General features: G+C 49.4%; 1 protein-coding gene across 1 annotated transcript in view; it reads right to left on the bottom strand.

The window, feature by feature from the left end:
* Positions 1-17,228, bottom strand: part of LOC136628982 (zinc finger protein 182-like) — a 259,616-nt gene that overhangs the window by 161,112 nt on the left and 81,276 nt on the right. The window contains exons 10-12 of the mRNA XM_066605066.1: positions 6,921-7,012; positions 6,543-6,722; positions 6,337-6,460 (exon numbers count right to left, since the gene is read on the bottom strand). Of these exons, the coding sequence (XP_066461163.1) occupies positions 6,337-6,460; positions 6,543-6,722; positions 6,921-7,012 (396 nt within the window). The remainder of the gene's footprint in view (positions 1-6,336; positions 6,461-6,542; positions 6,723-6,920; positions 7,013-17,228) is intronic.

Below are 17,228 nucleotides of genomic sequence, written 5' to 3'. Positions count from 1 at the left end.
AAGCAGAACAAGTCACGACCTTCCATTTCCCAGAGCACACTTCCGGAACTCTTCTCAAATTCTCAACTCACCAACTCCGAACTAGAAAGGCCGCAGATACAGGCTTCAAATATGGATGAAACAACACCACCACCACTGGGAGACCAACCCATTTCTCTGCCATCAACACTGAACGATTCCTCACTCACCGCCTCTGATGCGGCGCTCTTCTCACGTATACAACACCTATTCAAAGCAGAGCTGCAGTCCGCGCTTCGAGACAATAATAGCCAGATTCATGACCTGGGGCAACGCACCGCCGACCTGGAACATAAGAGAGACGACCTAGTGGAAGCTTTGGATCAGGAACGAGCCAAGGATGAAGATGTCTCTGAGCGGATAGAAGCTCTAGAACTGAAGTGTGAAGACCTGGAAAACAGAAGTAGACGAGCACATATTCGAATCAGCGGCATGCCAGAGACAATCACCAACCTCCGTGAAGCAGCAACTAACTTATTTTCTGCCCTGCTACCACAAGTATCTCAAGATAGCCTATGTATCATCCGTATCCATCGGGCCTTGAGTAGACCCAACAACCCAGATCTACCAAGGGACATTGTCCTCAAACTCCAGTACGACGAGATGCGCGACCAGATACTAGCAGCTGCAAGAAACCTAACAGTGCTTCCAGGGGTATCGCCAAACGTCCAGATATATGAGGATATCGCCCCAATCACCCTGGCTAAAAGAAGGAACATGAGACCTATTACCCAGGCGCTACAAAGAGCGAACATCCGCTATAGATGGAATTTCCCTTTTGCACTGAATGTCAGAATCAACCAACGAACATATAATCTCTGAACAATAGAAGAAGGAAGACGCGCCCTGGAGGAAGAAAGAATCCCCTTCGACACACCGAATGTCGCGACTCCCAGAGCCCAAAGGCCAACTAGGACCTGGTCGACGGCTGGAACCCCACGTCGAACCCAGCATCCCCAATAGAACAGCAGCTCATTCAACAACGAGACAGTATGGTACACCCATATGCACCTCGCCTAGCCACCAGGAATAGAGAAAGGGGAACTACAGGGCAGAGGTTATGTTAGCAGACTTTAAACTAAAGAGACCCTAAGGCTCATCCCCCTGACCCTCCAAACAAAAAAGCCGTGACGATCTGTTCCTCTTCACAAGGGACTCAACTAGGCGATTGATCACCCAAAGGCTTGCATATAGGGCCATATATACCGTGACTGTTCTGTCTAACCACTCTCAGAATATATACGACATATAGTCTGGCCAATGGTAAATTTAGTTAATGTTTGAGGCCTGTGGATGTGTTCAAATCTCTAACCCTGTTTTTTTTTCTAGCCTTATTTAGTTCCAGGATGGAATGGAGGCATTTGTTTTCCACTCCGCTCCGGACCTCGTGAGTACCCAACTTAATATGGGGGACTCTCCCGACGTCAGGAACACCTTGGGCCTACAAACCCAATACATTGTTGTTATGTTACTGTTACCTACAAGCTCCTCCAAGCATTTATCTCTATCTAAGGCAACACCCCCAAACCACCACAATACGTACCTATCACACTATGCAAGACTATCTGGGAAAACAGCCTGCCGGAGACCAGCAACCCTTAAATCGGAACCCCCGCGGCCCCAAATGGGCAGAAGCTACGGGGACGTCTACCACATGTTTGTGCCCTCAATAGCACCTAAAAAATCAACAAGATGGTACTTATCCTTTCCTATAATGTCAAGGGTTTCAATTCACCTATAAAACGACGTAAAGCCCTGGCACAATACATGAAACTCAAACCAGACATTATATGCCTACAGGAGACCCACTTCTCCTCCACCTCTGCGCCAACATACTTTCATCCCCAATACTCTAAAATATTCTCCTCAACAGCCGCCAAGAAGAATCAGGGAGTTACCATCCTTGTGCACAATGCCCTCCCACTAAATGTCACCCATGTAGAAGCCGACCCACAGGGAAGATTTCTCATCCTACAGGGTTCCCTCTATGACAATAAAATAACAATAGTTAACGCCTACGCCCCTGTCACAAATCCACATAGAATTTTTACTATGGTAGCTAACAAACTCCGAAATATCCCAGACTCCCACTTATATTGGATGGGAGATTTTAACATGGTGCAGTCCCCCTCCTTAGACCGCTCTCACTCAGGCCCGGACAGACTAAGCACAGCGCAGCGAACCTCATTAAAAACGGCATTAACAGACCTCGCAATAGCAGATGTGTGGAGGGAGAAACATGGAGCACGAAGAGGTTACACCTTCTTTTCCCCACCCCATAAGTCCTATTCTTGCATAGACTGGACCTTAATATCTACCTCGATCCTCCCGGCGTTGGTCCTAGCCCGACACATCCCGTGGGCATGGTCAGACCATGATATAGTCATGACCCCATCTCCTAGACCACCTCCCACGCACACACTCGGGAAGATGGAGACTTAACGAAGCTCTCCTTAAAAACCCAACGTCTTACGCTAAAATTAATGACCAACTCAAAACCTATTTAACTACTAATGTCACCCCCGATTCACAACCAATCTGGGTGTGGCTAGCACACAAAGCGTTCATGAGGGGACAGATCATCAAAATTGCGTCACATACTAAGCGAGAGAAAGCTGGAAAAATAACTGACCTAGAGAGACGGCTAAGCACCTTGGAGCAAGCTAACCAACAGCTTCCAAGCCTAGCCTTAATTAAGGAAATAAGAGACACAAAGCTCCAATTAAACCTACTTTACACATCCCAAGCTGAGAGAGCCCTCCAGTGGACGAAGGCCCACTATTACCGACTGGCTAACAAACCTGATAAATTACTAGCCGCCAAACTCAGGCAAAAAGAGAGGCTCAACAAAGTCTACTCTATACGATCCAATAACGGGACATGCACCTCAAATCCCCGCACAATAGCCGAGACATTTCGGGAGTTCTACAGCTCTCTTTACAAACATAAACCACAAAGACACCCATCAGCACCACAAACCTTCTTGGAAGAAATCTCCCTACCTCAGCTAGACCCAAACAAACAATCCGATCTAAACCAACCCATTGCGACAGAGGAGGTGGAAGAAACCATAAAAAAACTAAAACTGGGCAAGGCCCCAGGGCCGGACGGGTTGACTGCCCTCTATTATAAAAAGTTTGCAGAATCCCTTTCTGAACCCCTAGCCAGTCTATACAACGACATCCTATTGGGAAAACATATACCCAAAGAATTCTTAGACGCCCACATAGTGGTAATCCCTAAACCTAATAAAGACCACACCACCCTGAAGAACTACCGCCCCATCTCTCTCCTAAACCTTGACTATAAAATATTCACTAGCATCCTCGCCACCCGGATAAATAAATTCCTCCCCACCCTGATCCACAAGGAACAAGTTGGCTTTATACCCACGCGTCAAGCCCCAGATAACATTAAAAAAATTTTGAATCTAATCCACATCTCACAAACTCAAAAGTCCCCACTGCTCATCCTAGCACTTGATATAGAAAAAGCATTCGATAGCTTGTCATGGGAATATCTATTTGCGGTCTTAGATAGGATGGGTATGAGAGGTCCTTATGTGGCGGCCTTGAGATCTCTGTACTCCCGTCCCTCTGCGAGACTGAAGCTTCCCGGCTCAGAGAATGACACGATCCCTATCCAGAGAGGGACAAGACAAGGCTGCCCACTATCCCCGGCCCTCGCGATGGAACCTCTGGCCTGTCTAATCAGACAAAATCCGAACATATTGGGTATTATTAGATGTGGGGAAAGGGAATCTAAACTGAGTCTCTTTGCAGATGATATTCTACTATCTCTTACTAGACCCCTAACCTCCTTACCCAACCTGATTACATCTCTTGACGCCTTTGCAGAGGTGTCAGGCTTACTGGTCAATATGGACAAGACCGAGGCTCTTTATATCAATATCCCCAACCAGACAAAAAAGCTGATAGACCTCAATTTTGGGTTCCACTCTCCCCCACACTATCTAACTTACTTAGGTATAAAACTAACCCCCGAGCTAACCTCACTATACAGGTGGAACTATCCCCCATTATTTAAATCTATTAAGGAAGATCTGAAGAGATGGGACCAGCCCATCTTGTCCTGAATTGGACGCATAAATGCTATCAAAATGACAATACTACCACAACTACTCTATCTTTTCAGATGTCTCCCCATTAACTTCCCGGCGGCAGATCTGAAAGAGATCCAAAAGGTGGCCTCCCAATGTATCTGGAGGGGAAATAGACCAAGAATCAGGCAAAATATAATGCATTACCATAGACGGGTGGGCGGACTATCGGTACCTAACTTTTAAAAATATTTCACGGCTGCCCAATTGTCTCAGATCCCCCCGATATTCGCAGGGTCGGGAGCACCAATTTGGGCAGAACTAGAGGCCTCTACGATTGCCCCGGTAGACCTCCATACAGTCTTTTGGGATAGGGGCTTCAAGGTCTCGACCTTGCGACTACTGTCCCCGACAGTTCATCTTTTTGACATCTGGAGAAAAACCAGATTCAAATATTCCTTGATGACAGATTTCCGGCTCCTTTTACCTATTATCCCTAATCAGGACTTCCCTCTGAGTACCCAACAGGGGGCTTTCAGGTGGTGGAGAAACAAGGGAATTACACATCTACACAGATTCCTACAGTTCCAAACGCTCCTTAGCATTCCCCAGATCATTGAGAAATATAACATACCCAACAACTGATGGCTCGAACTCCACCAGATATATAGTTTTGTTAGAGCATTGTTACCTAGGTTGGCATCTATAACCAACAACACCACATTCGAAAGGATATGCCTATGGACCCCCCTTCAACCAGGGACAATCTCCTGTCTATATACATCTATGAACCAACCCCTTCTCGACAAAAAACTCCCGTACATGATTAGACGGGAAAGAGACCTTAATATTTCTCTCACGTTGCCACGTTGGCATCATTGTTGCCCATTTGCATCTAAGGGCAGCCATCAGGTGACTTTGGCAGAGACCTCAATTAAGATTTTTCACAGATCCTACATGGTCCCTGAAATAATTAGCAAATACGATCAGACCCGCTCATCGTCTTGTTTTCGAGGCTGTGCGGAACTAGGCTCTGCCGTGCACACCTGGTGGACCTGTCCGAGGGTGACATCCCTCTGGAAAAAGGTCGCTGACCTAGTATCATCAGTGATTGGCCAGGCCTTTGACCGATCCCCAGTGACGTGTCTGCTGGCGGATAAACAACTAGGCTTCAACAACCAACAGCATAAACTAGCCCAAAACATCTGTATGGCGACTAGAGTATATATAGCCTCACAATGGTTATCGCCCATATTGCAGATAGGCCCGGTCAAAGCTAGAATTTCGCGGGTTATGGCATACGAGAAGATATCAGCCATCAGAGAAGACAGGATGAAGTTGTTCTTGAAAACATGGCAGCCGTGGTCCAACTACTTAGGAGTTCCAGGTCTCACTGAGGCCCTTCAGCGATAAGTTGGGGAGGGGAGAGAGTTATAAAGTAACCCTGCAGAAAGCATAGATAGCAGAAGAACTAACCCCAAAAACATACTACACGGTCTGCTGAAGGTGTTGCCTGAAAATTTGACTGAGCTTGTTTATGTTATGTTCCCAGCCAGCCACAATAGTAATGCACACAATGAGTAGCCCTAAGAAGGACTGTTGGGTTCTTGATGTCAGGATCCCTGCCTAACCGCCCCCTACACTAGCACTTTCCCTATCTCAGCGTCAGCAGCTCTTTCCCTAACTACTTCCAGCATGCGTCTGAGGCGAGCTGCGGTAGGCCCCACTTTAAGTACTCGGCAGTCACCTGATCCCGCCAGCCACTTACTGCTGTAGATGTGCAGAGGGCTGTCATAGCAGGAAGTGGTAATGCCTTCCCCGCAAGTTTATTGGCTAGAAAATGGCGCTAAACATGCGGGGAAGAAAATGAAATTGACCTGAGTACCGCGTGGTGTTCGTCTCGAGTAACGAGCATCTCAAGTAGCCTAATACTCGAATGAGCATCAAACTCAGACAATTGTGCTCGCTCATCTCTATTGTTTACCTTAATAAGCATAACCTTACTGTTGAAATTCTTACATGTTGGACCTGTGCGTTCTTTTCAACCAAGTTGGTATTGATATGTACTGCGGCTCATTATGTTATGAATGATTCACATCTCAATTATTATCCCTCAATAAAAAGGGATTGTTCAAAAAATACATCAAAGAGATGAAGAAAGATATCAGCATGCAAGACATATAAGATCACAAGATAAACCAGGACATATAAATAGTGTATCAGCAAGATGTGCATGAACATTTAGTCCTGTCTATTACCTGGTGATGGGAGCGGCTGGCGGGTCTCCATCATGGCCTCCTTGTACAGATCCTTGTGTCCTTCTAAATACTCCCACTCCTCCATGGAGAAATAGACAGCAACATCCTGACACCTTATAGGAACCTGACAACACAATATACAGTCATTAGCCAGAAGCCTCCAGTGCTGTTACTGTATAATGTCCCAGCATTCCCTGCAGCGTCACCTCTCCAGTCAGCAGCTCAATCATCTTGTTGGTAAGTTCTAGAATCTTCACTACATTGATGTCCTCATGTATTAGGGGATGAGGTGGGGGCCCCATGATTGGGCTCAGGTTTCTTCCCCATCCATCACACACAGGGGCCCGACAGCCATCACTAGAGGTCTTCATCACTACTGTGTAATCCTGTATATGGTGGGGCATTAATAAATATCACTATTCACAATTCCGCATTCCATCACCACTCCAGTGACATCATCTGTTATTACCATGGATAAAAATGATGTAATGTGACATCATCAGAATCTCTCACCTCTCCAGTGACATCATCTGTTATTACCATAGATAAGAATGATGTAATGTGACATCATCAGAATCTCTCACCTCTCCAGTAAGCTTGAGGAGTATCTCTATGGTTAGATTTAACATACGCTTCACCATCTTCTTTCTGTCCTCCTCCATCCTGAACGGTGAATCTGGAATATAATGTTATATAGAAGATATCAAAGGACTCGAATTTTTACGACCTGAATAGAGAGAAGATGAGCCAATATAAAAACCATGTAAGTCTGATGTCAGGAGTTTTATTATACCTAATTGTTAGATATTGACAGGCAGACCAAATGTGACCAGGTCAGCAGGGACCCGCCCCCATGACTCTTCTCCACATTCCTTGCTGGTCTTTGGATAATTGTTCATGTATAACCCCACAGTGTCCCAGAGAACATACTGTAGATGTCTGTAATGTGGGCGCCGGTCAGGATATTAGGCTGCCTGTAGTTCGGGGAGTATAAGACTCCTCACAGGTTCCCTTTATCACAGAACCAGCCTGATGAAGGCTTGTATTATATGGCAGGTGGTCATTTTTAATGATTAGAGATGAGCGAGCACCAAAATGCTTGGGTGCTCGTTACTCGAGACGAACTTTTCGCGATGCTCGAGGGTTCGTTTCGAGTAACGAACCCCATTGAAGTCAATGGGCGACCCGAGCATTTTTGTATTTCGCCGATGCTCGCTAAGGTTTGCATTTGTGAAAATCTGGGCAATTCAGGAAAGTGATGGGAACGACACAGCAACGGATAGGGCAGGCGAGGGGCTACATGTTGGGCTGCATCTCAAGTTCCCAGGTCCCACTATTAAGCCACAATAGCGGCAAGAGTGGGCCCCCCCCTCCCAACAATTTTTACTTCTGAAAACGCCTCATTAGCAAGGCATACCTTAGCTAAGCACCACACTACCTCCAACAAAGCACAATCACTGCCTGCATGACACTCCGCTGCCACTTCTCCTGGGTTACATGCTGCCCAACCCCCACGCACGACCCAGTGTCCACAGCACACACCAAAGTGTCCCTGCGCAGCCTTCAGCTGCCCTCATGCCACACGCTGGCCTCATAGCCACACCACCCTCATGTCTATTTATAAGTGCGTCTGCCATGAGGAGGAACCGCAGGCACACACTGCAGAGGGTTGGCAGGGCCAGGCAGTGACCCTCTTTAAAAGGGGCGGGGCGATAGCCCACAATGCTGTACAGAAGCAATGAGAAATCCAATCCTGTGCCACCTCCATCAGGAGCGGCACACGTGGGCAAAGCAATGGGGAACCCATGTGCCACACACTATTTATTCTCTCAAGGTGTCTGCATGCCCCAGTCAGAGCGGGGTTTTTTATAAATAGTCACAGGCAGGTACAACTCCGCAATGGGAATTCCGTGTGCACCCACAGCATGGGTGGCTCCCTGGAACCCACCGGCTGTACATAAATGTATCCCATTGCAGTGCCCAGCACAGCTGAGGTAACGTCAGGTTTAATGCAGGTGGGCTTCGGCCCACACTGCATGCCCCAGTCAGACTGGGGTTCTTTAGAAGTAGACACATGCAGTTACAACTCCGTGTGGACCGACAGCATTGGTGGGTCCCAGGAAGCCACCGGCGGTACATAAATATATCCCATTGCATTGCCCATCACAGCTGAGGTAACGTCCGATTAAATGCAGGTGGTCTTCGGCCCACACTGCATACCCCAGTCTGACCGGGGTTTTTAATACATAGACACTGGCAGGTACAAATCCCTAATGTGAAGTCCCTGTGGACCCACAGCATGGGTGGCTCCCTGGAACCCACCGGCAGTACATAAATAAATCCCATTGCATTGCCCATCACAGCTGAGGTAACGTCAGGTTTAATGCAGGTGGGCTTCGGCCCACACTGCATGACCCAGTCAGACTAGGGTTCTTTAGAAGTGGACACATGCAGTTACAACTCCGTGTGGACCGACAGCATGGGTGGCTCCCTGGAACCCACCGGTGGTACATAAATATATCCCATTGCATTGCCCATCACAGCTGAGGTAACGTCAGGTTTAATGCAGGTGGGCTTCGGCCCACACTGCATGCCCCAGTCAGACTGGGGTTCTTTAGAAGTGGACACATGCAGTTACAACTCCGTGTGGACCGATAGCACGGGTGGGTCCCAGGAAGCCACCGGCGGTACATAAATATATCCCATTGCAGTGCCCATCACAGCTGAGATAACGTCAGGTTTAATGCAGGTGGGCTTCGGCCCACACTGCATGACCCAGTCAGACTGGGGTTCTTTAGAAGTGGACACATGCAGTTACAACTCTGTGTGGACCGACAGCATGGGTGGCTCCCTGGAACCCACCGGCGGTACATAAATATATCCCATTGCAGTGCCCAGCACAGCTGAGGTAACGTCAGCTTTAATGCAGGTGGGCTAAAAATTACTAGGATTACAATGTAGGCGAGGGCCCAAAAAAATTGGTATACCAACAGTACAAATGTACCTCAGAAAAATTGCCCATGCTCAACCAAGAGGGCAGGTGAAACCCATTAATCGCTTTGGTTAATGTGGCTTAATTGGTAACTTGGCCTGTAGGCAGCCCAGTTAAAATAAAAATTGGTTCAGGTGCAAGTTTCAACGCTTTAATGAGAATTGAGAATTGAAACGTATAAACATTTTTTACAAAAGTTATATGAGTGAGCCTTGTGGGCCTAAGAAAAATTGCCCGTTCGGCGTGATTACGTGAGGTTTCAGGAGGAGGAGCAGGAGGAGGAGGAGGAATATTATACACAGATTGATGAAGCTAAAAGGTCCCCGTTTTTGATGGTGATAGAGAACGATGCTTCCATCCGCGGGTGCAGCCTACGTATTGCTTAGGTATCACTGCTGTCCGCTGGTGGAGAAGAGAACTCTGGGGAAATCCAGCCTTTGTTCATCTTGATGAGTGTAAGCCTGTCGGCACTGTCGGTTGACAGGCGGGTACGCTTATCCGTGATGATTCCCCCAGCCGCACTAAACACCCTCTCTGACAAGACGCTAGCCGCAGGACAAGCAAGCACCTCCAGGGCATACAGCGCGAGTTCAGGCCACGTGTCCAGCTTCGACAACCAGTAGTTGTAGGGGGCAGAGGCGTCACGGAGGACGATCGTGCGATCGGCTACGTACTCCCTCACCATCCTTTTACAGTGCTCCCGCCGACTCAGCCTTGACTGAGGAGCGGTGACACAGTCTTGCTGGGGAGCCATAAAGCTGTCAAAGGCCTTGGATAGTGTTCCCCTGCCTGTGCTGTACATGCTGCCTGATCTCCGCGCCTCCCCTGCTACCTGGCCCTCGGAACTGCGCCTTCTGCCACTAGCGCTGTCGGATGGGAATTTTACCATCAGTTTGTCAGCCAGGGTCCTGTGGTATAGCATCACTCTTGAACCCTTTTCCTCTTCAGGTATGAGAGTGGAAAGGTTCTCCTTATACCGTGGGTCGAGCAGTGTGTACACCCAGTAATCCGTAATGGCCAGAATGCATGTAACGCGAGGGTCACGAGAAAGGCATCCTAACATGAAGTCAGCCATGTGTGCCAGGGTACCTGTACGGAACACATGGCTGTCCTCACTAGGAATATCACTTTCAGGATCCTCCTCCTCCTCCTCAGACCATACACGCTGAAAGGATGACAGGCAAGCAGCATGGGTACCCTCAGCAGTGGGACAAGCTGTCTCTTCCCCCTCCTCCTCCTCCTCAATGCGCTGAGATATAGACATGAGGATGCTCTGACTATCCAGCGACATACTGTCTTCCCCCACCTCCGTTTCCGAGCACAAAGCGACTGCCTTTATGCTTTGCAGGGAACTTCTCAAGAGGCATAGCAGAGGAATGGTGACGCTAATGATTGCAGCATCGCCGCTCACCATCTGGGTAGACTCATCAAAGTTTCCAAGGACCTGGCAGATGTCTGCCAACCAGGCCCACTCTTCTGTAAAGAATTGAGGAGGCTGACTCCCACTATGCCGCCCATGTTGGAGTTGGTATTCCACTATAGCTCTACGCTGCTCATAGAGCCTGGCCAAAATGTGGAGCGTAGAGTTCCACCGTGTGGGCACGTCGCACAGCAGTCGGTGCACTGGCAGATTAAACCGATGTTGCAGGGTGCGCAGGGTGGCAGCGTCCGTGTGGGACTTGCGGAAATGTGCGCTGGGTCGGCGCACCTTTCCGAGCAGGTCTGACAAGCGTGGGTAGCTTTTCAGAAAGCGCTGAACCACCAAATTAAAGACGTAGGCCAGGCATGGCACGTGCGTGAGGCTGCCGAGCAGCCACCAGGTTACGGCCGTTGTCACACACGACCATGCCCGGTTGGAGGCTCAGCGGCGAAAGCCAGCGGTCAGTCTGCTCTGTCAGACCCTGCAGCAGTTCGTGGGCCGTGTGCCTCCCATCTCCTAAGCTGAGTAGTTTCAGCACGGCCTGCTGACGCTTGGCCACCGCTGTGCTGCCATGCCGCGCGACACCGACTGCTGGCGACGTGCTGCTGCTGACACATCTTGATTGCGAGACAGAGGTTGCATAGGAGAAGGAGGGTGGTTTAGTGGAGGAAGCATACACCGCCGCAGATACCAGCACCGAGCTGGGGCCCGCAATTCGGGGGGTCGGTAGGACGTGAGCGGTCCCAGGCTCTGACTCTGTCCCAGCCTCCACTAAATTCACCCAATGTGCCGTCAGGGAGATATAGTGGCCCTGCCCGCCTGTGCTTGTCCACATGTCCGTTGTTAAGTGGACCTTGGCAGTAACCGCGTTGGTGAGGGCACGTACGTTGCGGGAGACATGGTCGTGCAGGGCTGGGACGGCACATCGGGAAAAGTAGTGGCGACTGGGAACCGAGTAGCGCGGGGCCGCCGCCCGCCATCATGTTTTTGAAAGCCTCTGTTTCCACAAGCCTATACGGCAGCATCTCCAGGCTGATCAATTTGGCTATGTGCACGTTTAACGCTTGAGCGTGCGGGTACGTGGCGGCGTACTTGCGCTCAAACACTTGCGCTAGCGACGGCTGGACGGTGCGCTGAGGGACATTGCTGGATGGGGCCGAGGACCGCGGAGGTGAGGGTGTGGGTGCAGGCCGGGAGACGGTAGTGCCTGTGTCCTGAAAGGGGGGCTGGATCTCAGTGGCAGGTTGGGGCACAGGGGGAGAGGCAGTGGTGCAAACCGAAGGCGGTGAACGGGCTTCGTCCCACCTTGTGGGGTGCTTGGCCATCATATGTCTGCGCATGCTGGTGGTGGTGAGGCTGTTGGTGGTGGCTCCACGGCTGATCTTGGCGCGACAAACCTTGCACACCACAGTTCGTCGGTCGTCTGCACTCTAAGTAAAAAACTGCCAGACCTCTGCAGGGTGGCATGGCGCGAGGGGGCGCTTTGGGAAACAGTTGGTGGATTATTCAGTCTGGCCCTGCCTCTACCCCTGACCACCACACTGCCTCTTCCAACCTGCCCTGCTGCTGCACTTGCCTCCCCCTCTGAAGACCTGTCCTCAGTAGGCTTAGCAAACCAGGTGGGGTCAGTCACCTCATCGTCCAGCTGCTCTTCCTCCGAATCCTCTGTGCGCTCCTCCCTCGGATTTACTGCAATTACTACTACCTGAGTGATAGACAACTGTGTCTCATCGTCATCGTCCTCCTCCCCCACTGAAAGCTCTTGAGACAGTTGCCGGAAGTCCCCAGCCTCATCCCCCGGACCCCGGGAACTTTCTAAAGGTTGGGCACCGGTCACGACAAACTCCTCCGGTGGGAGAGGAACCAATGCTGCCCATTCTGGGCAGGGGCCCGAGAACAGTTCCTGGGAGTCTGCCTGCTCCTCAGAATGTCATTGTAATGGAGTGAGGAGGCTGGAAGGAAGGAGGAGCAGGGGGAAGTTGTAATGCCTTCCCTGTCTTTCTATTGGCCAGAAAAGCGTGCTAATGTCTCAGAGATGAAAGTGAAAGTAACCAGAACATCGCGTGGTACTCGTTACGAGTAACGAGCATCCCGAACACCCTAATACTCGGACGAGTACGTTCGCTCATCTCTATTAATGATGTTATATAATGTGTGGAGAATCTTATATTAAAAAAACAACTTTCCGCTGTTTAGAATTGAAAAAAAAAAACAGTTTTTTTTATTACTGGGAGGTAAAAGTGACGTTTAGTTTATTCTCCGTGTCGGACTGCAGCGCTTCCAAGTGTATAAACTTTTTTTTCTGTTTAAAAAGTCAACATTTAAAAAATTGGCTTTTGTAGCATTAACCCTTTAACTCCTTCAGTGACAGGTTTATTATTAACATGTCATGCCTCACAGGGCAGGTTTTTTAACCCCTTAATGACACGGCCTATTTTGGGCTTAAGGACGCAACGATTTTTGGCGGATTTTCTCCTCCATTTTTCAAAAGCCATTACTTTTTTATTTTTCCCCTCGACGCGGCCGTGTGAGGGCTTGTTTTTTGCGTGGTGAACTATAGTTTTTGATGGTGCTGTTTTTGGATACATAGACTATATTGTAAAACTTTTATTGTTTTTTTTATGATAACAGGGAGAGAAAACGCATCAATTCTGCCATAGATTTCTTTTTTTTTTACAGCGTTAATCATGCAGCCTAAATGACACAATCCATTTTTTCTGCGGACCGGTACGGTTACAACGATACCAAAATTCTTACAATTTTTTTTTTAGGTTTTTCCACTTTTCTGCAATAAAACCCCTTTTTTGGAATTTTTTTTTTCTTTAATCACTGCATTCAAAGTCCTGTAACTTGTTTTTTTTTAGAATGGACGGAGCTCTGTGATGGCTTATTTTTTGCACGACGAACTGTAGTTTTTATTGGTACCATTTTGGGGTACATACGGCTTTTTTGATCACTTTTATTGCGTTTTTAGGGAGGAAAAATGCTAAAAATTAGCATTTTGCCTCAGTTATTTAGCTTTTTTTTAATGCTTTTTTTCCGTGCACAGTCAAAAGCATGTGCAGCTTATTGTACGTGCCGCTACTGACTTAAAGGGGTTGTCTTGCGCCGAAATGGGTTTGTTTTTTTCAATAGCTCGGCGCGAGACAAACCCGATGCAGGGTTAAAAAAAAAAAACGGATAGTACTTACCCGAATCCCTGCGCTCCGGTGACTTCTTACTTACCTTGCGAAGATGGCCGCCGGGATCTTCACCCACAATGCACCGCAGGTCTTCTCCCATGGTGCACCGTGGGCTCTGTGCGTTCCATTGCCGATTCCAGCCTCCTGATTGGCTGGAATCGGCACACGTGACGGGGCGGAACTACGAGGAGCCGCTCTCTGGCACGAGCGGCCCCATTCAGAAGGGAGAAGACCGGACTGCGCAAGCACGTCTAATCGGGCGATTAGACGCTGAAATTAGACGGCTCCATGGAGACGAGGACGCTAGCAACGGAACAGGTAAGTGAATAACTTCTGTATGGCTCATAATTAATGCACGATGTATATTACAAAGTGCATTAATATGGCCATACAGAAGTGTATACCCCCACTTGCTTTCACGAGACAACCCCTTTAACACAATACCAAATATGTGCGGTTTTAATTTTTTTTTTACCTTTTTTATGCTAATATGAGAAAAAGCATTAAAAAAAAGTTTTTTAAACTTTTTTTTTACATTTTTCTTTTTTATTCATTTTTTATTCCTACACAATTTTGTGTGATGATTGCTGTGATAAGGCACGGCAGGACGCTGTACCCACTGGACTCGCACAGGTTTGTCCCACATTGTAACACATGTAGACGGCGGGGAATACAGACTGTGAGCCCCAAAGGGGGCGGAGCCGATGGGAGCGCCAATCAGAGGCCGGCTGACCGCGGGAGAGGACGAAACACTAGACGGCAACAAACAACACGACTATAAAAATAGCGTCTGAGGAGCCACAAAAGGCGCTAATTATAGAACTAACCGGGCTATTTATAGCTGCAAACCCCGAAAACTGGAGGAACCAGAGAGCGGAAATGTCCCGGGCCTCAAAAGGTTAATAATAAGTGGCCCCAGAGAGCCCCACATGAGGGGGACACATACCTCCACCTGCAGAGCCGGCAGCAGCTTCCAGGACCTGTGATGATGTCACTGTCATGTGACTCCTGTGTGGGAGGAGCCATTCTGGGGCTGCTGGGAAGCCTCTTCTCCTGGGTTGTTGGGAGCTGCAGCAGAGAGGAGCCGTTATGGAGCTTGTTGGTCTTCGGGCTACAACCATCTACACTGTTTACTGGAAGACCCTCAACCCGAGGAGACCCCCGCTACAATGTACTCTGGGGGCTGCAGACCCTCTGCTCCTACAGGTGCAATACTCTGCAGTACTGGGGGCTCTGGGGCCCCTCTCCTCCTACAGATACAATACTCTGCAGTACTGGGGGCTCTGGGTGTCCTCTCCTCCTACAGATACAATACTCTGCAGTACTGGGGGCTCTGGGTATCCTCTCCTCCTAAAGGTGCAATACTCTGCAGTACTGGGGGCTCTGGGTGTCCTCTCCTCCTACAGATACAATACTCTGCAGTACTGGGGGCTCTGGGTGTCCTCTCCTCCTACAGATACAATACTCTGCAGTACTGGGGGCTCTGGGTGTCCTCTCCTCCTACAGATACAATACTCTGCAGTACTGGGGGCTCTGGGTGTCCTCTCCTCCTACAGATACAATACTCTGCAGTACTGGGGGCTCTGGGTGTCCTCTCCTCCTACAGGTGCAATACTCTACAGCAGTGTTCCCCAACTCCAGTCCTCAGGGACCGCCAACAGGTCATGTTTTCAGGATTTCCTCAGTATTGCACAGGTGATGTAATTAACATCACTGCCTCAGACATTGCCACAGGTGTTCTTACCATAGGAGATCCTGAAAACATGACCTGTTGGTGGTCCCTGAGGACTGGAGTTGGGGACCCCTGCTCTACAGTACTGGGGGATCTGGGTGTCCCCTCCTCCTACAGATACAATAATCTGCAGTACTGGGCGCTCTGGGTGTCCTCTCCTCCTACAGATACAATACTCTGCAGTACTGGGGACTCTGGGTGTCCTCTCCTCCTACAGATACAATACTCTGCAGTACTGGGGGCTCTGGGTGTTCTCTCCTCCTACAGGTGCAATACTCTGCAGTACTGGGGGCTCTGGTTGTCCTCTCCTCCTACAGATACAATACTCTGCAGTACTGGGGGCTCTGGGAGTCCTCTCCTCCTACAGATACAATACTCTGCAGTACTGGGGGCTCTGGGTATCCTCTCCTACTACAGATACAATACTCTGCAGTACTGGGGGCTCTGGCTGTCCTCTCCTCCTACAGATACAATACTCTGCAGTACTGGAGGCTCTGGGTGTCCTCTCCTCCTACAGATACAATACTGTGCAGTACTGGGGGCTCTGGGTGTCCTCTCCTCCTACAGATACAATACTCTACAGTACTGGGGGCTCTGGGTGTCCTCTCCCCCTACAGATACAATGCTCTGCAGTACTGGGGACTCTGGGTGTCCTCTCCTCTACAGGTGCAATACTCTGCAGTACTGGGGGATCTGGGTGTCCTGTCCTCCTACAGGTGCAATACTCTGCAGTACTGGGGGCTCTGGGTGTCCTCTCCTCTACAGGTGCAATACTCTGCAGTACTGGGGGATCTGGGTGTCCTGTCCTCCTACAGGTGCAATACTCTGCAGTGCTGGGGTTCTGGGTGTCCTCTCCTCCTACAGGTGTAATACTCTGCAGTACTGGGGGCTCTGGGTGTCCTCTCCTCCTACAGGTGCAATACTCTGCAGTACTGGGGGCTCTGGGTGTCCTCTCCTCCTACAGATACAATACTCTGCAGTACTCGGGGCTCTGGGTGTCCTCTCCTCCAACAGATACAATGCTCTGCAGTACTGGGGGCTCTGGGGGCCTCCCCTCCTACAGATACAATACTCTGCAGTACTGGTGGCTCTGGGTGTCCTCTCCTCTTACAGATACAGTACTCTGCAGTACTGGGGGCTCTGGGTGTCCTCTCCTCCTACAGGTGCAATACTCTGCAGTACTGGGGGCTCTGGGTGTCCTCTCCTCCTACAGGTGCAATACTGGGCAGTACTGGGGGCTCTGGGTGTCCTCTCCTCCTACAGATACAATACTCTGCAGGACTAGGGGCTCTGGGTGTCCTCTCCTCCTACAGATACAATACTCTGCAGGACATGGAGCTCTGGGTGTCCTCTCCTCCTACAGATACAATACTCTGCAGTACTGGGGGCTCTGGGTGTCCTCTCCTCCTACAGATACAATACTCTGCAGTACTGGGGGCTCTGGGTGTCCTCTCCTTTTACAAATACAATACTCTGCAGTACTGGGGGCTCTGGGTGTCCTCCCTTTTACAAATACAATATTCTGCAGTACTGGGGGCTCTGGGTGTCCTCTCCTCCTACAGATAC

This window comes from Eleutherodactylus coqui, chromosome 5, assembly GCF_035609145.1.
Source record: "Eleutherodactylus coqui strain aEleCoq1 chromosome 5, aEleCoq1.hap1, whole genome shotgun sequence".
In the NCBI taxonomy this organism is placed as follows: Eukaryota; Metazoa; Chordata; class Amphibia; order Anura; family Eleutherodactylidae; genus Eleutherodactylus; species Eleutherodactylus coqui.
The sequence above is the reverse complement of the archived record's forward strand: the minus strand, read 5'-3'. Positions and strand labels throughout refer to the sequence as shown.